The sequence below is a fragment of the Oncorhynchus mykiss genome, chromosome 24, assembly GCF_057628025.1.
Source record: "Oncorhynchus mykiss isolate SJ-2025 chromosome 24, ASM5762802v1, whole genome shotgun sequence".
NCBI lineage: Eukaryota > Metazoa > Chordata > Actinopteri > Salmoniformes > Salmonidae > Oncorhynchus > Oncorhynchus mykiss.
This window is the reverse complement of record NC_143045.1, coordinates 41,321,715-41,344,992: the sequence shown is the minus strand read 5'-3', so window position 1 is coordinate 41,344,992 and position 23,278 is coordinate 41,321,715. Positions and strand designations below refer to the sequence as shown.

General features: G+C 44.9%; 3 protein-coding genes across 7 annotated transcripts in view; 1 reads left to right on the top strand and 2 right to left on the bottom strand.

Moving 5' to 3' along the window:
* LOC110503265 (SR-related and CTD-associated factor 4) overlaps window positions 1-12,761 on the bottom strand; it is a 45,604-nt gene extending 32,843 nt beyond the window's left edge. The window contains exons 1-11 of one of the 3 annotated variants that reach the window (XM_090218982.1): window positions 12,513-12,713; window positions 11,394-11,477; window positions 11,162-11,206; window positions 10,292-10,453; window positions 6,401-6,907; window positions 6,243-6,292; window positions 6,083-6,206; window positions 5,515-5,864; window positions 5,026-5,222; window positions 4,817-4,917; window positions 4,516-4,629 (exon numbers count right to left, since the gene is read on the bottom strand). In XM_090218982.1, the coding sequence (XP_090075108.1) occupies window positions 4,516-4,629; window positions 4,817-4,917; window positions 5,026-5,222; window positions 5,515-5,864; window positions 6,083-6,206; window positions 6,243-6,292; window positions 6,401-6,907; window positions 10,292-10,453; window positions 11,162-11,206; window positions 11,394-11,477; window positions 12,513-12,542 (1,764 nt within the window). In that variant the 5' untranslated portion in view covers window positions 12,543-12,713. Of the gene's footprint in view, window positions 1-4,515; window positions 4,630-4,816; window positions 4,918-5,025; window positions 5,223-5,514; window positions 5,865-6,082; window positions 6,293-6,400; window positions 6,908-10,291; window positions 10,454-11,161; window positions 11,207-11,393; window positions 11,478-12,512 lie in introns of all 3 variants that reach the window. The other 2 variants (XM_036961317.2, XM_036961319.2) reach the window with 2 other exon arrangements.
* Window positions 12,762-13,242: 481 nt separating this feature from the next.
* On the top strand, window positions 13,243-14,896 carry mrap (melanocortin 2 receptor accessory protein). Its single transcript, NM_001246347.1, is given in 4 exon segments — window positions 13,243-13,327; window positions 13,912-13,996; window positions 14,424-14,520; window positions 14,724-14,896. Coding segments are annotated over 4 exon segments (237 nt in total). The 5' UTR covers window positions 13,243-13,324; the 3' UTR covers window positions 14,776-14,896.
* A 192-nt stretch (window positions 14,897-15,088) lies between these two features.
* The window catches only part of urb1 (URB1 ribosome biogenesis homolog), a 62,947-nt gene continuing 54,757 nt past the window's right edge, over window positions 15,089-23,278 (bottom strand). The window contains exons 36-38 of one of the 3 annotated variants that reach the window (XM_090219177.1): window positions 20,160-20,398; window positions 16,158-16,847; window positions 15,089-15,944 (exon numbers count right to left, since the gene is read on the bottom strand). In XM_090219177.1, the coding sequence (XP_090075303.1) occupies window positions 15,724-15,944; window positions 16,158-16,847; window positions 20,160-20,398 (1,150 nt within the window). In that variant the 3' untranslated portion in view covers window positions 15,089-15,723. Of the gene's footprint in view, window positions 15,945-16,157; window positions 16,848-20,159; window positions 20,399-21,371; window positions 21,559-21,722; window positions 21,907-23,278 lie in introns of those variants that run through there. The other 2 variants (XM_090219179.1, XM_090219178.1) reach the window with 2 other exon arrangements.

Here is a 23,278-nt window from a genome sequence, read left to right as displayed (position 1 = left end):
TCCATGAGGAGATTTTATTTGACCTTTATTTAACCAGGTAGGCAAGTTGACAACAAGTTCTCATTTACAACTGCACTGTAGTACTTAATGCAGCTGGTGACCACACCAGATACCGACTTACTTTTGATTTTGACCCCCCACCCCCCTTTTGTTCAAGGACACATTATTCCATTTCTGTTTAGTCACATGTCTGTGGAACTTGTTAGGTTTGTCTCAGTTGTTGAATCTTATGTTCATACAAATACTAACAAGTAAAGTTCGCTGAAAATAAGCACAGTTGACAAAGAGGACATTTTGCTTTTTTGCTGAGTTTAGGTGAATGTGGTGGTTTGAGACACATCCAATGCAAAAAAATATATATATATATTATATATATATATTTAACATAAACTGACAGATTTGGATGTAAAAAAAAGGGGGGTATTATGCTAATTAGACATTTACCTTAAGGGGTTAAACCTAACCACACCGCTAACCTTATGCCTAACCCAAATGAACACCAAAAACACAAAATGTTTGTTTTCGTGCATATTTACGATATAGTCAATTTTGACTTTGTGGTTGTGCTATCTAGTGGAAACCCTACTGTGGAAACCCTAGTGGAAACCCTACAAGGTGCTCACCTTGTACCCCCCCCCCCCCCCCCAATATCTCAGAAACAAATGGTAGTTAATGCCGTTTTAGGGTTTCTGCTGCGTGCCTCTCCTCTATTGTCAGTAGTACATGGAACTTCCTGTCCCACTTCTCATCAATGTGATGGGTCGTTACAAAATGGCAGAGTGGACCAGGGAAGTGACAGTAGCGAAGTCCTGTATTGCAATGCTTTGAGAAGGTGGTGAGATGCGCACTTTTGCAAGGTGGAATTGAGCTACTGTGGCAGTAGAGGTGCAATGGGAGGCACGGTGAGACCCTGAACCTGAGCCACCGTGAGACCCAACCCTGAACCTGAGCCACCGTGAAACCCAACCCTGAACCTGAGCCACCGTGAAACCCAACCCTGAACCTGCTCCACCGTGAAACCCAACCCTGAACCTGAGCCACCGTGAAACCCAACCCTGAACCTGAGCCACCGTGAGACCCAACCCTGAACCACCGTGAGACCCAACCCTGAACCTGAGCCACCGTGAGACCCAAACCTGAACCACCGTGAGACCCAAACCTGAACCTCATTGACGTCCAACAATCTGTCGTGCCACGTATGGTGGTTGAGTCTCACGGTGGCTCAGGTTCAGGGTTGGGTCTCACCGTGCCTCCCATTGCACCTCTACTGCCACAGTAGCTCAATTCCACATCGCAAAAGTCAGCTAAGGATTTTTTTCCTCCTAAATGTTGACAATCCCAATTTAGTTTAAGAGTTACACCCTACCTAAAATAGGCTGGTTTTGTCTTCTGAGAAAATGATCAAAATCGATTTATATTTCACACGTCAGGTGACTAAGCTACCTAGGCCTTTTTAATCCAAAAAAGATCAACTGAAATTAATCAAAACATAACAGTGATGACATACTGTATGAGTATTTTTCCATTAGAAATGTAAAGATCTGAGGAACTCTCCTTCGAACCAGATCAGCCCTGTTCGATTAAAATCCCAGTTGTCTCTGGGTAAAAAGGTTTTCATGGGGAAAGGAGTTTAATTTATCATCATATGACCCAAAGAAGAAAAAAATAAAAATATATATATATATATATATATATCTAGTCACATACCACAGCCCGATAATTTATTTTTAACCTGATTCATTACAGTCAAAGTCTTGTAACTAGGGTCCGGAAGTTGGTTGGCCTACTACCAGATCAGGAAAAACCCAAGGGAAAAAAATTCTCCCCCACCCCTCTGGGACCTATGGTGCCACTTCTGAGATCACCACACAATGTTACAAATGGTTAAAACATCTCCGGTTTGTAGGATCAACATTTGATACCATGTTTTTAGGTGGTGGGGATGGGCTTCTGTAGTTTTACGTGGCTCAGTGCAGCCGGAAGTTACTGAAAACAATTCAGAATATAAAAACAGGCTGGTGGTGCAATTTCAGGTAAAAACTCAATAAAAACAAGTCTGAAATATTATGAAAATGTTTAACAGTTTTAAAAAAAAAAATGTCTCTGCCATTACATTCGGAAAGCATTCAGATCCCCTGACTTTTTCCACAGTTACGCAAGTCATTATAAAATGAATTAAATTGCGCCCCCCCCCCAATCTACACACAATATCCCATAATGACAAAGAAAAAAAACAGCACTTCACTCACAGGCAGTGTTTCTGTGCGAGGTTGGTTAGCTATAACGTTAGGATTCATATTTCTTTGTGCATTACCAGATATGAAACAAAATGACAGAAAGACTTTGAAAACAGCTACTGCAGAATTTATGTAGCTTTAAATCACAGCTAAGACAACGCAGGAGTGGCTTTGGGACAAGTCTCTGAATGTCCTTCAGTGGCCCAACCAGAGCCCGGACTTGATCCCGATCCAACATCTCTGGATAGACCTGAAAATAGCTGTGCAGCGACGCTCCCCATCCAACCTGACAGAGCTTGAGAGGATCTGCAGTGAAGAATGGGAGAAACTCCCCAAATACAGATGTGCCAAGCTTGTAGCGTCATACCCAAGAAGAGTCAAAGCTATAATCACTGCCTAAAGTGGAATAATACATTATGGCCTTTCTCCTGCATCAAGAATATGCATATCCTTGCTTCAGGTCCTGAGCTACAGGCAGTTAGATTTGGGTATGTCATTGGGAAAAAAAAGGGGTCCGATCCTTTAGGAGGGTTTAAAAGACTCAGGACAAAAAAATATTACATTTAATTGAGCAATGTAGTTGTCTTAATTGTAATACATTCCTTGTTTTAGAAACATTACTAAGCATGCTCATGATTTTTGGTATAATTACTGTGGGAAAAATAATTTTACCTGATAATAAACCTGAATGACCAGTAGAATTTATCTGCCACAGCAGATGGTAGACACATTTTTTTTTTTAAAGTTTGTATTAGGCCTCTGCCCAATGGCCAGCAGAGCAGGCCGGCCATTGCCCTAGCGATGGCAACACCAACAGAAGAGACAACTTTTGAGGTCTGGTAACAATCAGGATTTTTTTTTGAGGGGGTGTGTAGTTGTCCTTTAATTCGCCTAGCAAGAGACTAGCAGCTATTGGTGTTTTTTACTGTACAATGTTGGCTACATGTGATGGCAGAGTTTGCAACAACAACAAAATAAATGACACGCAATTGATAAAATCATCATAATATCATTCTGCCAGGTCATTCTGCCTACTTTACAGTCAACATTTAAAATCAGGAAGGTTTTGTGGGAAAACCTCTAGAAATGTTAATTCAAACACAGCATGATGACTGAAATACGCATCGCAAAGATTCAACGACGACTTCAGACCAAACTTCTTGAATAGCCGGTTTACATAACACACTGCTGTTTGAATAAATCTTGATAATAAAATTTAAAAAACAAATTGTGAGGCAAAAACTAAAAACTTGACCAGCAATTTTTTTTCCCACTGGCGGCCTAGCAACCAATAAAAAAATGTTCCCACTAGCGGCCTAGCAACCAATAAAAACATATTCCCACTGCCGGCCTAGCAACCAATACATTTTTTTTCCCACTGGCGGCCTAGCAACCAATAAAAAAATGTTCCCACTGGCGGCCTAGCAACCAATAAAAAAAATGTTCCCACTGCCGGCCTAGCAACCAATAAAAAAATGTTCCCACTGCCGGCCTAGCAACCAATAAAAAAATGTTCCCACTGCCGGCCTAGCAACCAATAAAAAAATGTTCCCACTGCCGGCCTAGCAACCAATAAAAAAATGTTCCCACTGCCGGCCTAGCAACCAATAAAAAAATGTTCCCACTGCCGGCCTAGCAACCAATAAAAAAATGTTCCCACTGCCGGCCTAGCAACCAATAAAAAAATGTTCCCACTGCCGGCCTAGCAACCAATAAAAAAATGTTCCCACTGCCGGCCTAGCAACCAATAAAAAAAATGTTCCCACTGGCGGCCTAGCAACCAATAAAAAAATGTTCCCACTGGCGGCCTAGCAACCAATAAAAAAAATGTTCCCACTGGCGGCCTAGCAACCAATAAAAAAATGTTCCCACTGCCGGCCTAGCAACCAATAAAAAAAATGTTCCCACTGCCGGCCTAGCAACCAATAAAAAAATGTTCCCACTGCCGGCCTAGCAACCAATAAAAAAATGTTCCCACTGCCGGCCTAGCAACCAATAAAAAAATGTTCCCACTGCCGGCCTAGCAACCAATAAAAAAAAAAAAAAGAAAATGTATAGCACTGCAAAGTCAAATGGAAGTGTTTTGGTTGCAGTTTTGAACACGGAACAATCTCCTTGGTGTTCTTTAAATATTGCTTTTAAAAAGAGCCAGAGGCCCCATATTTACCAGGTCTACATTGTAAATCAGAATGTTATTTGACAAACTGGCCACAAAAAATACAATTTAAATAACATTTTAAAAAGTTGGTTTAACGTACATAAATAAATCAACAAGTACCTTGATGGCCTTCTGGTTGACCTTGAAGGATCCTCTGCCGAGTTTGTGTAGAGCTCTGTAGGCATCCTGTCTGTGAACCATCACTATGTAGGCACATCCGCGAGGAGGGATCATCTGGAGGGGAGAGGGAACAGGTTGGTATTACCTAAGTTATTCCTAGACCATTTTTTCAGGGCGAAACCCCCCCCCCCCACCCCCATTAGTTATACAGAGCACTCCCTTGGTTATTCCTGATGGGCCCTGGTCAAAAGTAGTGCACTATAACAAAGGGATTAGGGTGCCAGTAAGTATACGCACTTACATTAATGGAGTCAATCTGCCCAAACTCCTCTAGTAAACACATGACGTCCTGCCGAGAAGTCTTCTTGTCCAGCTGGCCCACCCACAGAGTCGTGGTGCAAACTACAACAACGAGGGAAACATTCAATACGGGGCCCTTGTCGAATATAGTAGGGAATAGGGTACCCATTGGGACGCGGCTCCTCTCATGTATCATCTGACAGTACGTACCACTGAGTGTCTGGCTCTTGATGCTGGGCAGACCTTTCTGTCTACGGTCTTTGTCCTTCTCTCTCTCCTTCCTCTCCTGCGAGCGGGAACGAGGCGAGTTCCAGCGACTCTCCCTGGAGCGGGACCCGGAGCGCTGGGAGGAGTGTCGGGGCTTCCGGGAGCGAGAGTTGGACCTGGATCTCTTTCTCCTGGGAGATCTGGAGAGAGATCAAGTGTATTTATAAAAATAAATTTAAAAAAAAAATCGCAACATACTTCACAGTAAACTGAAATAGGTTAAAAACAATTAAAAAAGGATATAAAAGCAAGAAAGGTTTATTCAAATAACAGTTCAATCATGAACTAAAAGCCAAGATAAAAAGGTGGGGACGGGCAGGGTTCTGTTACAAAGGATCTGTTCATCCTAAAGAAAACGTATACAGGTTTTTTTTTAAAAAGTGTCCTCAACAAAAAAAACAACTAATATCAACCATGGTTCCAGCTTCTTACCGAGAGCCAGACCTGGAGCGTGACCTCCTGCCGTGGCCGCGCTGCCTCCCCTCCCTCCCATCCCTCCTCCCAGACGGATCTTCTCTCTCTCTGGGGTTTCCCTGGTCCTGGTTCTGCTGGGCAGTGTGCTGGCTCTGGCTGTAGCCCTTGTTCAGACCAGGGTATCCTTCACCAGGTGTCTGCTGCCTCCCAGGCTGGCCCATCATATGACCCTGAAATTGCTGCTCCGTGTTGGGCGGCGTTTGACCAGGAAACTGGGCACCGTAAACGTTTCCCGGAACAAGGGCATCCAATTCCTCTTTCTTCACTTCTTCTGGTTCGTCGTCGTAATCAAAACGGTCCAGGAGTTTCTGAAGACAGAACCCGCCATAACAACCACAACACCTTGATTTAGCGACACATCCATAACAAATCACACCAGAGTTGACTTAATATCCGTGACCGACCACCCATTTTCAAGGAGGCTTTATGAAAACCACAGAAATGCTGTCCTGTTAGATTAGGCCTCTTAAAAAAAAAAAAATGGTCTGTTGGTCAGAAATTTTCTTTGCGTACAATAGTGAATTACCTTAGCTAGTGAGTTATTCTGCTCTGCAGGATGTGTGTGGTGTGTGTTGAACAGTGGATGGTGTGTGTTATGCTGGCCTTGGACCCTCTGTGAGTGGGTCTGGTCAGACACGGTGTTGGGAACCGTAGTTCGAGTCTCGTCCGCCATGGTGTTGGGAACCAGAGTGGTGGTCTGCTGCCCTGGCTGGAACCTCAGAAGCATCTTCTGAAGCTGGACACAGACAGGAGGGGATAACAGCCAAATTACACACAATCCATCAAATCAGTTGCTACCAGCAAGGGAATAGCATGTATTTATCCTTCATTAGCTCTCACTCACCTCGTGTCCCTGTCCAGACTGGAAGAGCTGGGCCACAGCTGCCAGAGCCTCAGGGTTCCGAAGCTGTGGTGGGAGCTGGGGCAGGGCTGCTGCTATGGAGACAGGGGGCTGGGCTGCTGCTGCTATGGAGACAGGGGGCTGGGCCAGGTGCTGGGCTGCTGCTGCTATGGAGACAGGGGGCTGGTGCTGGGCTGCTGCTATGGAGACAGGGGGCTGGTGCTGGGCTGCTGCAATAGAGGCACTGGAGACTGTGGGCTGGGCCTGGGCTGCTGCAACGAAGGCACTGGAGACTGGGGGCTGGGCTGCTGCTATGGAGACTGTGGGCTGGGCCTGGTGCTGGGCTGATACAATAGAGGCACTGGAGAATGGGGGCTGGGCCTGGAGGTCCTCCTGGGGGGAGGGAGCAAGGACGAAAGAGCCAGTAGCCATGTCCAACAGCGGCTGGACAACATCCATCTCAAACACAGCATTCTTCTGCCACAGGTTGAGAACACGGATGATCTTACTCTGCACAGACAGACAGAGACAGAGAGAGACAGAGATAAGAACCCACAATAAGAGGAGTTTACAGTTACGCTTTAGGTTGTCCGTTGAGTTGATCAGAAACCAGCTCAATTAGTCGACTACCACCCACACCTGGCCCAATAGTAATAAGTCGACTACCACCCACACCTGGCCCAATAGTAATTAGTCGACTACCACCAACACCTGGCCCAATAGTAATTAGTCGACTACCACCAACACCTGGCCCAATAGTAATTAGTCGACTATCACCCACACCTGGCCCAATAGTAATTAGTCGACTAACACCCACACCTGGCCCAATAGTAATTAGTCGACTACCCACCCACACCTGGCCCAATAGTAATTAGTCGACTACCCACCCACACCTGGCCCAACAGTAATTAGTCAACTACCACCCACACCTGGCCCAATAGTAATTAGTCGACTACTACCCACACCAAGTATGGAGCGAGCATGATGCTGGTGAATTTGCATGTTCCCATGTAAGTGGCAATGATGAGTCAAACATCTTATGCTAATTATTTTCTTTCACCCATTTCATATTACCAGCCACGCGGTAATTTACTGTTTCCTGTGTGTTGATTGGCGTATAGTAAACTATTTACTGTGTGTTGATTGGCGACCGAACAGGAAGTGTTGACTAGTTTTATAAAAAAAAAAAAAAAATGTCAAACCGACTGAATAAAGTCTCTCTTATATCCCTTTGCTATTCGTTAATCATTACCATGTGGTTATATGGCCATAGTATCACATCGGGGCAGTAAACCAAAGGATTTCCCAGGTTTCCTTTCCTAGGATGTCAGGGCCTCGCTAGACAGCGATGCTAAATTCAGTGACTCTCGTTAGTCAGTGTAACTTAACAAATGGCATCTGTGAGAGTTGCTCATTTGACTCCCTAATTTTGCGTAGGCTACAGATAGACCAAGGCTTTTTGGAGATTATTCTAAAAACATTTGATGAAGATGGTGAATCATCGCTGCAGGAACAACAGGTAGTGGAGAGACTCATTCTGGTCCAAAATATGGTCGTTAGGGCCCTCCAGGGATCCAGGCATTAAAATGGGAAGTATTGACCTCAGCAGGGAATCAACTACATGTATTGTTTCACCAAGTGAACAGAATGCATCAGTGATTCGTATTTCCTGCAACTTCCTGAAGAGGCAACGAGAACACGCGTCTGTGTGTGTGCAGTGCGTGTGACTACCTCTTTGCGTAGCCGTTAGCGATGATGCTAATGAAAACAGTCTTCTGGTAGGTAGAAAGGCTTTCCCAAAAAACTTCCAAAGTGGACTACACTTACCTGGCAGAAAGATATCATGATTATTTGAATCAATCAAGTGGATATTTGTTTTGCAAACTCTACCATATCATGTTCACTACAAAAACATCACTAAACAGCCTCTTGCTAGGTGTGTATTTGAATTAAAGGGTAACTACATCCAAAAATTATCTGATTTTACCAGACCTCAAAAGTGGTCTTCTGATGTGGTTTAAGCATGGTTGTGGACTTAGAAAAACAACAAATTTGCATGTTATATGAAAAAGGTCAACTTTGCGAGTCAACAAAAATGAAACTTGGGCAAACTAAACCTTTAATTTATTTTTCAAGATAATGTAGGCTATTTGATTCATTTTTTGTTTCAATAAAATACAGAATTTGAAGAACAAACATTGTGACAATTGTTAACTTGCAGAAAAACAAGACTAATCTACTGTTCTTACTCTTCCTGATCATATAGACCTAGGTGATATCCAAAACTAGCAAAAACACTGAATTCATACATTCAGTCGTAAAAAAAAAGTAAAGTCGTGTCTATCTACACAATACGACAACACATTTCTCCAACCGGTAAACTCAATAAAAGTATTCAATTATTATACCAGAGGCCACCGAAGCAGAGCTCCTTCAGCAAAGCCCCGTCGGACCGGAGACGCCTGGCTGGCTATGTTTTTTTTAGTAGGCATTGCCTACGACATGAAGCCTCCAATATCACGAGCAAAGATGTCAGTCACTAAATCAGCAATAAAGGCTATCAAGGTAAGTTAGGCCAACATTAAAGCAACGCGTATGTGTGTAAACTGTATAAGGAGCACGACGGTCCTGTTATGACGAAACTAATATTGTCCAACCCATTGGGTATCTCACTGCACCCTCATACGCCATATCTTGAAATATGCAGACAGACAAATTAAAAGTTTACATTGTAATACTTCTGACAGCAGTCTTCCTAACTCTGTCCGTAACGTTTGGACTTCATAACATTTCCCAGAAAGCCTGAATTATTAAGTCATCAGTAGTTTTACACTTTAGACGAGACTCTGCCGTTGTGCTGTAGAATTTGTTTATTTTGTTTCTTGTATAATACATCCTATACATTAACTTATACTGGATTAAACATACGTTTTCGTGTTCAACATTCCCTCCATCTTATGCCAATATCAATTCTATTTAAGTCTTGGTTCCAATAGTTTATATTTTTTCTAAGAGCTTGTCAGTTGGATAGGCTTTTTGCAAGATTTTGTATATCTTACGAGTATCTTTTTCTTGACTCAAATAGGATTCCCTCAACATTGTGCTGATGTCCAAAAGCTTCAATCATCCATGATTCAACAACCACCCACGCGCGGCTAGCCGAACACAACCACCCACGCGCGGCTAGCCGAACACAACCACCCACGCGCGGCTAGCCGAACACAACCACCCACGCGCGGCTAGCCGAACACAACCACCCACGCGCGGCTAGCCGAACACAACCACCCACGCGCGGCTAGCCGAACACAACCACCCACGCGCGGCTAGCCGAACACAACCACCCACGCGCGGCTAGCCGAACACAACCACCCACGCGCGGCTAGCCGAACACAACCACCCACGCGCGGCTAGCCGAACACAACCACCCACGCGCGGCTAGCCGAACACAACCACCCACGCGCGGCTAGCCGAACACAACCACCCACGCGCGGCTAGCCGAACACAACCACCCACGCGCGGCTAACCGAACACAACCACCCACACGCGGCTAACCGAACACAACCACCCACGCGCGGCTAACCGAACACAACCACCCACGCGCGGCTAACCGAACACAACCACCCACGCGCGGCTAACCGAACACAACCACCCACGCGCGGCTAACCGAACACAACCACCCACGCGCGGCTAACCGAACACAACCACCCACGCGCGGCTAACCGAACACAACCACCCACGCGCGGCTAACCGAACACAACCACCCACGCGCGGCTAACCGAACACAACCACCCACAACTAAACTACCGATTAGTGTGTCAGTGCTAGAACAAAAACTGTGCATCGCTGACTTGGTGTAACCCCCCCCCAAAAAAAACAGCTACAGTAGTAACCTACCTTGTCATCGTGTGGACAGAGATAGAGGTTCTGGAAGGTCGGGGTGAAGTTCTTTTGGAACCTGGGTCCATAGACGTCCTTGTCCACTCCAAACTGGTGTCGGGACTGTCGGACAATGGAATCCACCACGTATAGGCCAGGAACCTTCAGCTCTGGCTTGCACTTGAGGAACAAGGCTCAGATGTTATCATCATCATCGGTATCTCTACCTTATCACTGGTCTACAAATTACAATAAGGGTCAAAACCTGAAATGTTTTATAACCATTTTATAAAAAGGATAAAAACTCTAGTTTTTATTATTTGGTTTCCAGGGCTAAAGCCTTCCGATTGGCAAACCCAACGAGCGTGCTGGCAAAAAATACATTAAAAAAAGCAGCAATAGTACCGTTTGTCCATCTTGAGATGCCGTAGCCAGTACACTTCTTCAAAAAAGTCAGAATTAACCCAAGACACCTCAAAATATATGTAATTGGTTTACTTTTTTTTGCAGAGATCTTAGTCACAAGGTTTTTACATCCAACCAGGATGTTTTGTGCAGTATTTCAAGTGAATAAATTTGAATGAAAAATGTCTCTCATTGAATGACAAAAACACAATTTTAGAATCCCTACAAATCACTGATGAAGGGACGTAAGAGTTCGGCTTCCCTATAACGTCAGGCTTGCCGAGAGCGAGAGAGAGAGCGAGACAGAGAAAAATGTGTGCACGAACAGCCGAAATATTAACTTCGTCAAAGACTAAAACAAATAAAAACGTCACAAAATATGCACAAACTGCTCCGGATAGGCAACATGCTATAGGCATTGTCTGAAAGCAAAGCGACCCACTCTTGATAATAGTTCCATGGTTGTTTTTCCCCATGGCTTACCTTCTTGATGAACTTCTCCACAATCTGGACTACATGCTTGTATAGCTGAGAGGCAAGATGAAATGTGTCATGTTGTGAAATTAGACATGGTCACATTTTAGCATGAGAAAAATATCTCCACTCGTATTTTATTTTCAAATGAGACACTCAACTTATCAGATAACAGGACAGTGCTCCTTCTACAGTATACACAGTTTACACATATACATGTTACTCTGTTGGCCTAACTTACCTTGATAGCCTTTATTGCTGATTTAGTGACTGACATCATCTTTGCTCGTGATATTGGAGGCTTCATGTCAATCATGGCGAATAACTATAGTTAGAGGAAACAAATAATACCTTTAGTTAGCACCTGAACGAGGTCATATCATCCAAAACTCACATTTGTGTTTTATATTATAATCACTGTTACACCAAAGTTTAGAGAGTAAGGGTAGACAGATAATCATTGGAAAAACAAACAAACACTGGATACATCTACAATTAACACATGGTGTATATACAGGCAAATGGCAAACATACACAACGTGGGGAATGATGAGAAGTGATGCTGCCCATGTTTTGAATTATGCTAAATAAAGTAACAGTTGACGGGGATATAAATGGCTAGTGTAGTCATCTACAAGAGGAAAACAGCTAGCTACCACACAACACTTTAGTTATATTAACGAAGTTTATTTTAGACAAATAACTTTGTACATAAAAACAACTGGGAAACTAACGTTACCAATCTTGTAATTACATAACCCGAGTTGCATTTCCTTTTAAACAAAACCACCACCTAGCAGCTAGTTAGCTACTGTAACCAACTAGTTAGTTAACTCAATGAGGAACCATTGGTTTATGTACTAATACAGGCCGACACAGTCAACCCAACAAAACAATAATCTGGCCGTGCAATGCAGTTCACATTATCAGCTGTTTCTGTCATGGTCTGTGCATTAATTATGGGAGACCAGTAATAACAATCAAAGACTAATGATCCATCTTAGGTTAACAAACATAATAAAAAAGTTCGCCATCTAGCATGATAGCTTTTAGCTAGCTACCGTTAGCTGCGTAGCCATGTTGGAGTTGTTGATTAGAAAGGTCACAAGCGGGTAGCATCTAACCTACGTTTGATTTGCTATTAAATTAATATATTGTCCTTCTGGTGGGCTAGATCATTTTAGTAACATGGCAAACAGTTGGCTCAATTGGGACATCTTTGGCCAGATAACTAGCTAACTACATCGACATTTGGTTAGCCAGTAGAGATATATCTGCCTCTGGGTGAGCTAGCTAAGATAGCAATGTAGTTAGCTAACCGAAAAAAAACGACTGATATAAAAACAGCTTCATATTTTACCTCCAAGTTGAAAGCGTTGACGGAATCCATACTTTACTTATTTGTTGATGTGCCGATCAATTATCCTTACAAGTGAGTAATGCGTGGTGATTTAGCTAGCTAGCTGTGTTTATATAGTCGTAGCAAACATCAGCTCTCGTTGCTAACCCGTGTCTCCGCTTGTCGATAACAGGTATGACCAAAACAAAGATTTGGAGAACTAACCCAAGATAGAGCCGGTCGTTTCCAACGGGAGCCAATGGCAGAGCCAAGCAAGGATGTGGGCAGAGCCATTCACAAGCTAGTGGAGATCCTATTGGAGCGTTCTAGCATATATTTGCATATTTCCGTTAGGGAACGCCTAATTCATGAAGTGCGCGTGTGCAATAACTCAATTCGCCCCTGCACTCTTAATTTAATTAAACGCCATTTTTTTTTAGAAACTTTAGCAAAGGGTAAAGTCTACAACACGCAGTCCACTCTGTTATATATCTTCCTTTTTGAAACAGAAAACTGTATGGAGATCAAATGTTTCATCGATGAGAAAATTAGCAGATTTTCGGGCATAAATACATTTCGCTCCATCTCCCACTGGGCTTCCGCTCATCACCATATTTGGTAGTGAGTGGAAAAGCTTACCGGATGCTTCACATTTATACATCCGATGAAATATCTGGTGCATTGTTCTATCTGTGGCCAAAACGTTTACGAGGGAAAAACACATTGGAACGCATACCCAATTTCTCGCGAGAGACCAGAAGAGGCCAGGGCAGGATTGCTGCAAAGACAGATGTGAATCAGAACAATATTCAAGAGTTTATCACAAATTGAGAATGGTGATGATAATTTATAGTAACTCAATTATACTAATCATAAAGATCTATGTGGGCAGATCAAGGGCAGCTGACAACAACACAAGAAAGCTGTACAAAGGAAATTAGAAAATTATGTGACACATCAACTACTGTACATTGTATTTCTATGACCCACCCATATTTTTACTTTTTATGAAAAATTGAGATCTATACATAAGTGCCTTGTTTTTTTAAAAGTTGTTTTATCATGATCTCGGTTTGAGAGAGAGACAGGGCGGGAGAGAGAAAGAAAGAGAGAGACAGTCCGAGAAACAGGGCGAGAGAAAGAGACAGGGAAGGAGAGAAGGCAGGAGAGAGAGAGAGCAACAGGGCAGGAGAGAGAGAGAGACAGGGCAGGAGAGAGAGAGCGACAGGGCAGGAGAGAGAGAGAGAGAGAGACAGGGCAGGAGAGAGAGACAGGGAAGGAGAGAAGGCAGGAGAGAGAGAGCAACAGGGCAGGAGAGAGACAGAAAGGGGGAGAGGGAGAGCACAATAAATCTGAGAGAGGAAAAGGCATTCCTACACGACTGATCATGAGAATGATAAACTCCACTAACTCCTCACAGGATTCATGGAGATACGAGTGGGAATATTACTACGATTACCTAGACCCAATACCAGTGGACGAGCGCAAACTGAAATATAACAAGTGTGAGTATGGGCTTCCTTTACCATCACCTCCCTGTATCCCAAATGGCACCCTACTCCCTATATAGTGCACTATATACGTCAAAAGTAGTGCACTATATAGGGAATAGGGTGCCAGCCCTGGTCTAAAGTAGTGCACTATGTAGGGAATAGGATGCCAGCCCTGGTCTAAAATAGTGCACTATATAGGGAATAGGGTGCCAGCCCTGGTCTAAAGTAGTGCACTATATAGGGAATAGGATGCCAGCCCTGGTCTAAAGTAGTGCACTATATAGGGAATAGGATGCCAGCCCTGGTCTAAAGTAGTGTACTATATAGGGAATAGGATGCCAGCCCTGGTCTAAAGTAGTGTACTATATAGGGAATAGGATGCCTTTTGGAACAAAGACTTGCAGCGATACTAAGATTGTCCCTCTTTTCCTTCTATCAGACTTGATAGTGATCGTATTCTGGATCAGTCTGGCTGCTTTTGTGGGATTCCTGTTTGCCATTTTGACTTTCATGTCCCGTTCAGTCAGTCTACCCAAGTAAGTCGCTCCTTTCAGTCTCATACAGCCTGAATACAATGTATTTCAGGTCATGTTTTACAGACGGATGAGTATTTATGAGGCATTGAATCTGAAAGGCGGATAAAATATAAATTGTTAGGACTCGCTGATGAGGAAAAACAAAAAAAGAGTTTCCCCCTTGCATCTGTTTAATGCAAATGTATTGTATTGTTTTCTCATAGTTCCAAAACGGCCAAGAAATCGTGGAGGAACCCTAGATCCAATTCTGCTTGATGGAGAAAACGTGATCTGTTTTCGGCTTGATCCCCAAACCCCTCTGAAAGACTCACACACACGTTGGGAGCACAAGGCAGCCAGTGCAGAGCCCAAAGAGCCATTTTTTAGGGGTTAAGTGCCTCAATTAAGGACACACTGCCAGGATATGGCATTTGGACCACCACTGCTGTGATCTGATGGAGCATTTCTCAACTCTACAGAACTATTATGAACCATCTGTGTGGAACGTCGACTTCCTGCAATGTAATGGCCTGGTTACAAAGTGGGATTTCCCATATTTCTATTCAAATACAAGACGACACCAAAATAGTTTTACAACATTTTATTAAAAGAGTGAAGTGAATGTTTTGAACAACAACAACAAAAAAATGAAATTAATGATTTTACATACAAAACGCACAACTTCTTCTAGAAAATGTAGATGCAAAATAACAGAGGCTTCCATTTTATGACTAAACACCGTTTTCAAACGTGTACAAGTATGCACACTGTATTCTGACTTGAGATTCTCAGAAAATTTCCTCTCTCACTAGACGTAAATGGATGATTTGCTCAAAAGTCGTGAGTCGTGCACACTTAACTCAACTCTGACTCTACTGTATGGAACTGTTCTCTGTTACACACACACACACACACAGACAGACACACAGACACACACACACACACACACAGAGTGTAGCAAACATTAGGAACACCTTCCTAACATAGAGCTTCTTTAATCTGTCTCCTCCCCTTCATCTCCACTGATTTGAAGTGGATTTAACAAGTGACATCAATAAGGGATCATATCTTTCACCTGGTCAGTCTATGTCATGGGAAGAGCAGGTGTTCTTAATGTTTTGTACACTCAGAGTAGTTCACTACTTTTTGACCAGAGACCACGGGCCCTGGTTAAGAAATAGCATACTCAATAGGGTGTAATGTGGGCCACAGCTATTTAACCCCCTATGGTGCAACAGTAGACTGCAGTCCTGAGAGGAGGTCGCTACAGATGGTTCTGAGGGCTGTGTGTGTCTGGGAACGTCGTTTGGACTTCTTCTTCTGGTCCTTGGTTCCTACAGAGCCCTGGATCTCATTCGCCAGTCTGACATGGTTCAGGAACAGCTCTGGGCTCTTCGCGCCGCTCCACATCTCATGGATGTACAGAGACAGCAACATCAGACCTTCTGAAGGAGGAGATCAAGATAAACAACAACAACAACAACAACGTGTCATTTCCTTCCATTTCCAAGCAACACAATAGTTTCAATGTAAATCTATTTTTCCAGGAATTTGTAGCTATATCTGATGTTATTTTTTACAAATCACTGCAATCTCCCCTGTTACGATACAACAAATATTGAAGATAAAGTTCATCTGAATCGGTCATCTCTTCTTACCCTTCGTGGTCTGGTCATCACACGTTGTTCCTAGGGAGCATGCTGTGAGCACGGCCCTGTGCAGGTCACTCTCCGTGCAGCCTCTGGACTCCAGGAGCTGGATCATAATGTTGGTGAACAGCTGGACGTGTTCTACCCTGGAAGAGATCTGGGCCTGGGGCTGGGGCTGGGTCTGGGTCTGGGGCTGGGTCTGGGCCTGGGGCTCACAGGCCTGGTGATATAGACGGAGCAGGTCCACTCTCACAGCAGGGTCAGCCAGCACCAAGTCCACTATGAATCTATGAGACAGGACAGTCTTCTGGAACCAGCGAAGGAAGTGGACTGTCCTTTTGTCCTCGTAGGTGGAGGCTCCCTCTACCAAGGAGTTCAGGAACCACCTGGTGAGAAGATGGGCTGTGGTGTTAGCCAGGGGGGTGGAGGTGGGAGTATGGGGGTCGGAGGTGGGAGTATGGGGGTCAGGGGAGGGAGGTGGGCTGGCGGGAGAAGAGGGGGGACAGGCAAGAGAGACAGGCTCCCAGTGGGTAAAGATATTCCTGAGGTGAGGAATACACTTGTCCAACAGAGTCTTCTCCTCCTCTCGTCTCTCCACCTCTCCTTCCTCCTCCTGTTCCTTTGGTCGGGAGTGAGAACGGGCCTGGGCCTGGGCCTGGACAGAGGAGCTTCTCCCTCGGCCTTTCTCCCTGCCCGACCCTGAGGACGTACAGAAACACAAACAGACAATGTTGATTCTGCTGTCATAGACGAGGACGAGGGGTGAATAATGCCAAGCTGAAACCAATGCCAGTACAGAGATTTGTCAAGGCAAGGTTCATACACATTTTTGACAGGTGGAATTTCATGACTTTTCCATGACCAACAATTGGTGGCGTCTCTACGTACATAGGGCGCCCTCTGTAATTATTGGGACAGTGACACATTTGTTGTTTTGGCTCTGTACTGCAGCACTTTGGTGAGAGGTTAGCATGTATTGGGGGTATGATATTAAATGCTAACCTCCCCTGTTATTGTAATGGTGAGAGGTTAGCATGTCTTGGGGATATGATATAAAATGCTAACCTCCCCTGTTATTGTAATGGTGAGAGGTTAGCATGTCTTGGGGATATGATATAAAATGCTAACCTCCCCTGTTATTGTAATGGTGAGAGGTTAGCATGTCTTGGGGGTATGAAATAAAATGCTAACCTCCCCTGTTATTGTAATGGTGAGAGGTTAGCATGTCTTGGGGGTATGATATAAAATGCTAACCTCTCCTGTTATTGTAATGGTGAGAGGTTAGCATGTCTTGGGGGTATGATATAAAATGCTAACCTCTCCTGTTATTGTAATGGTGAGAGGTTAGCATGTCTTGGGGATATGATATAAAATGCTAACCTCCCCTGTTATTGTAATGGTGAGAGGTTAGCATGTCTTGGGGGTATGATATAAAATGCTAACCTCCCCTGTTATTGTAATGATGAGAGGTTAGCATGTCTTGGGGGTATGATATAAAATGCTAACCTCCCCTGTTATTGTAATGGTGAGAGGTTAGCATGTCTTGGGGGTATGATATAAAATGCTAACCTCCCCTGTTATTGTAATGGTGAGAGGTTAGCATGTCTTGGGGGTATGATATAAAATGCTAACCTCCCCTGTTATTGTAATGGTGAGAGGTTAGCATGTCTTGGGGGTATGATATAAAATGCTAACCTCCCCTGTTATTGTAATGGTGAGAGGTTAGCATGTCTTGGGGATATGATATAAAATGCTAACCTCCCCTGTTATTGTAATGGTGAGAGGTTAGCATGTCTTGGGGGTATGATATAAAATGCTAACCTCTCCTGTTATTGTAATGGTGAGAGGTTAGCATGTCTTGGGGATATGATATAAAATGCTAACCTCCCCTGTTATTGTAATGGTGAGAGGTTAGCATGTCTTGGGGATATGATATAAAATGCTAACCTCCCCTGTTATTGTAATGGTGAGAGGTTAGCATGTCTTGGGGATATGATATAAAATGCTAACCTCCCCTGTTATTGTAATGATGAGAGGTTAGCATGTCTTGGGGGTATGATATAAAATGCTAACCTCCCCTGTTATTGTAATGGTGAGAGGTTAGCATGTCTTGGGGGTATGATATAAAATGCTAACCTCCCCTGTTATTGTAATGGTGAGAGGTTAGCATGTATTGGGGGTATGATATTAAATGCTAACCTCCCCTGTTATTGTAATGATGAGATGTTAGCATGTATTGGGGGTATGATATTAAATGCTAACCTCCCCTGTTATTGTAATGATGAGAGGTTAGCATGTATTGGGGGTATGATATAAAATGCTAACCTCCCCTGTTATTGTAATGGTGAGAGGTTAGCATGTCTTGGGGGTATGATATCAAATGCTAACCTCCCCTGTTATTGTAATGGTGAGAGGTTAGCATGTCTTGGGGGTATGAAATTTGTGCGTCTAACTTTCTCACTCATTTTATAATTTCAAGTCCAAAGTGCTGGAGTACAGAGCCAAAACAACAGAAAATGGGTCACTGTCCCAATAATTACAGGGGGGGGACACTGTATAGAAAAGTCAGTGTAATGTGGTATCAACACAGGGAGGCTGCTCTCTGATCCCATGTACCATCTCCTGTCATTGAGCAAGGCACTAAACCCCCACATAGTAGAATACCTGTTAGACTACTGTATAAAACACACATGATCAGCCCTCAGCCTGGAGAGCTGCTAATACCTGTTAAACTACTATATAAAACACACAGCCCTCAGCCTGGAGAGCTGCAAATACCTGTTAGACTACTGTATAAAACACACATGATCAGCCCTCAGCCTGGAGAGCTGCTAATACCTGTTAGACTACTATATAAAACACACAGCCCTCAGCCTGGAGAGCTGCTAATACCTGTTAAACTACTATATAAAACACACAGCCCTCAGCCTGGAGAGCTGCTAATACCTGTTAGACTACTGTATAAAACACACATGGCCAGCCCTCAGCCTGGAGAGCTGCTAATACCTGTTAGACTACTGTATAAAACACACATGGCCAGCCCTCAGCCTGGAGAGCTGCTAATACCTGTTAGACTACTGTATAAAACACACGCGGTCAGCCTGGAGAGCTGCTGGGTGTGCAGGCATTCGATCCAGACCTGCTCAAACGGAGGCAGTTTATCAAGGTCTGGTTGTGGTTTTTGTTAGAGGGGGAATAAAAATGAAACCTGACCACCCATGAGCTCTCCTGGAGGATGGTTGACAACCCATTAGCTCTCCTGGAGGATGGTTGACCACCCATTAGATCTCTCCTGGAGGATGGTTGACCATCCATTAGATCTCCTGGAGGATGGTTGACCACCCATTAGATCTCCTGGAGGATGGTTGACTACCCATTAGCTCTCCTGGAGGATGGTTGACCACCCATTAGATCTCTCCTGGAGGATGGTTGACCACCCATTAGATCTCCTGGAGGATGGTTGACCACCCATTAGCTCTCTCCTGGAGGATGGTTGACCACCCATTAGATCTCCTGGAGGATGGTTGACCACCCATTAGCTCTCTCCTGGAGGATGGTTGACCACCCATTAGATCTCTCCTGGAGGATGGTTGACCACCCATTAGATCTCCTGGAGGATGGTTGACTACCCATTAGATCTCCTGGAGGATGGTTGACCACCTATTAGATCTCCTGGAGGATGGTTGACCACCCATTAGATCTCTCCTGGAGGATGGTTGACCCCCCATGAGATCTCCTGGAGGATGGTTGACCACCCATTAGATCTCTCCTGGAGGATGGTTGACCACCCATTAGATCTCTCCTGGAGGATGGTTGACCACCCATTAGATATCCTGGAGGATGGTTGACCACCCATTAGATCTCCCCAGAGAGAGAAGCCACATCATGAGGTGTTTTTAATACACTACAGCTCCTAAACATTTTGTCAAAGCAGGTAATTCAGAGAGAGAAGCCACATCATGAGGCAGCAGAGATTCTAGCAGTAGCATGACATATCCAGTAATCGCTCACCCAGCAGCTCCTTGACTTTGTGTTTCTCCGCCACAGTCTGCAGCTGGCTGAGGAGCGGTGCATTGTGGGTCAGCGTGCTCCAGCGGTGGAGGAGGGCGAGGGCGTCTTGGGAGGAAAGAGCCTGGGGTCGTAAGGTCAGCCAGCCAGCCTCCCCGTGGACCCCCAGAGCTGTTCCACAATGTTGCAGGATGGAGCTCAGAGTCTGGAGATACAGGCTCAGCTGACCTGCCTTCACCAGTCTGGAGAAGAGAAGAGGGGTTGTGAGAGGAGGAGAGGTAACAGAGCTGTTCCACAATGTTGCAGGATGGAGCTCAGAGTCTGGAGATACAGGCTCAGCTGACCTGCCTTCACCAGCCTGGAGAAGAGAAGAGGGGTTGTGAGAGGAGGAGAGGTAACAGAGCTGTTCCACAATGTTGCAGGATGGAGCTCAGAGTCTGGAGATACAGGCTCAGCTGACCTGCCTTCACCAGCCTGGAGAAGAGAAGAGGGGTTGTGAGAGGAGGAGAGGTAACAGAGCTGTTCCACAATGTTGCAGGATGGAGCTCAGAGTCTGGAGATACAGGCTCAGCTGACCTGCCTTCACCAGCCTGGAGAAGAGAAGAGGGGTTGTGAGAGGAGGAGAGGTAACAGAGCTGTTCCACAATGTTGCAGGATGGAGCTCAGAGTCTGGAGATACAGGCTCAGCTGACCTGCCTTCACCAGCCTGGAGAAGAGAAGAGGGGTTGTGAGAGGAGGAGAGGTAACAGAGCTGTTCCACAATGTTGCAGGATGGAGCTCAGAGTCTGGAGATACAGGCTCAGCTGACCTGCCTTCACCAGCCTGGAGAAGAGAAGAGGGGTTGTGAGAGGAGGAGAGGTAACAGAGCTGTTCCACAATGTTGCAGGATGGAGCTCAGAGTCTGGAGATACAGGCTCAGCTGACCTGCCTTCACCAGCCCGGAGAAGAGAAGAGGGGTTGTGAGAGGAGGAGAGGTAACAGAGCTGTTCCACAATGTTGCAGGATGGAGCTCAGAGTCTGGAGATACAGGCTCAGCTGACCTGCCTTCACCAGCCTGGAGAAGAGAAGAGGGGTTGTGAGAGGAGGAGAGGTAACAGAGCTGTTCCACAATGTTGCAGGACGGAGCTCAGAGTCTGGAGATACAGGCTCAGCTGACCTGCCTTCACCAGCCTGGAGAAGAGAAGAGGGGTTGTGAGAGGAGGAGAGGTAACAGAGCTGTTCCACAATGTTGCAGGATGGAGCTCAGAGTCTGGAGATACAGGCTCAGCTGACCTGCCTTCACCAGCCTGGAGAAGAGAAGAGGGGTTGTGAGAGGAGGAGAGGTAACAGAGCTGTTCCACAATGTTGCAGGATGGAGCTCAGAGTCTGGAGATACAGGCTCAGCTGACCTGCCTTCACCAGTCTGAAGAAGAGAAGAGGGGTTGTGAGAGGAGGAGAGGTAACAGAGCTGTTCCACAATGTTGCAGGATGGAGCTCAGAGTCTGGAGATACAGGCTCAGCTGACCTGCCTTCACCAGCCTGGAGAAGAGAAGAGGGGTTGTGAGAGGAGGAGAGGTAACAGAGCTGTTCCACAATGTTGCAGGATGGAGCTCAGAGTCTGGAGATACAGGCTCAGCTGACCTGCCTTCACCAGCCTGGAGAAGAGAAGAGGGGTTGTGAGAGGAGGAGAGGTAACAGAGCTGTTCCACAATGTTGCAGGATGGAGCTCAGAGTCTGGAGATACAGGCTCAGCTGACCTGCCTTCACCAGCCTGGAGAAGAGAAGAGGGGTTGTGAGAGGAGGAGAGGTAACAGTGCTGTCCCACGATGCTGCAGTCAGGAGCTCAGCGCTAGAGACTCAGCTGACCTGCCTTCAGCAGTCTGGAGAAGAGAAGAGGGGTTGTGAGAGGAGGAGAAGTAACAGAGCTGTCCCATGATGCAGCAGTCTGGAGAGCCGTATAGGAACGGCGTTGGAATGGATAGCTATCGTTTTATGTGCTCTTCTGTGTGTTTTGTTTTACTCATCTTAAATGTAGACCACTATTTACCAAGAGAGTTTATCATCTATATTCTTGTAGCGGTCTATTTACCACCATAAACTGATGTTGGCACTAAGACCAGACTCAACCAGCTGTATAAGGCCATAAGCAAACAAGAAAATGCTCAACCAGAACCGGCGCCCCTAGTGGCCGGTGTTTGTAATGCAGGGAAACTGAAATCCGATTTACCTCATTTCTACCAGCACGTCACCTGTCACCTGTGCAACAAAACTCTTAAAATCACCTTTACTCCACACATAGAAACACGTGTAAAGCTCGCTCGCCCTCCATTTGGCAAATCTGACCATAACTCTATCCTCCTGATTCCTTCTTACCAGTAAAAACTCAAACAGGAAGTAGCAGCTCAATAAAGAAGGAGAGCGCAACACTAATCTGGACTCTTATAAGAAATCGCGCTACATCCTCCAACGAGCCATCAAACAGGTAAAGCGTCAATACAGGACTAAGATTCGATTCCGACAACGCTGGCTATGACGCTTGTCGGATGTGGCAGGGCGCGTAAACTATCACGGAAGGGAAATTCAGTCGCTGCCAAGTGACACAAACCTACCAGTCGAGCTAAATGCCTTCTATGCTCGCCTCGAACCATGCATGAGAACACCAGCTGTTCCAGACGACTGTGTGATGAAGCTCTCCATAGCCAATATGGAGAAAGGCCTTTTAAAACAGGTTAACATTCACAAGGTCTCAAGGCCAAACAGATTACCAGGACGTCCACTCAGAGCATGCGCTGACCAGCTGGCAAGTGTCTTCACTGACATTTTCAACTCCATTCATAGAGGTGTTACCATTATCTCACAACCAGGGTGGGGGGAAATGAACTTGTTGGTCCACCAGCCACGTGGCAGGTAAATAAATGTAAAAAATTCAAATCTACCAGCCAAAATATTTTTCCCGCCATTTTTACAACAAAAATCACACATAACAGATGAGCATGCTTAGTAATGTTTCTAAAACAAGGAATGTAATTACTATTAAGAAGTAATGTGGTATATCGCTCAATTCTATTTCCTTTTTTGTGACCCAAGTCCTTTAACCAATGCATGTTCAAGTAAATAATTTAGATACAATAGTAAAAAGTAAA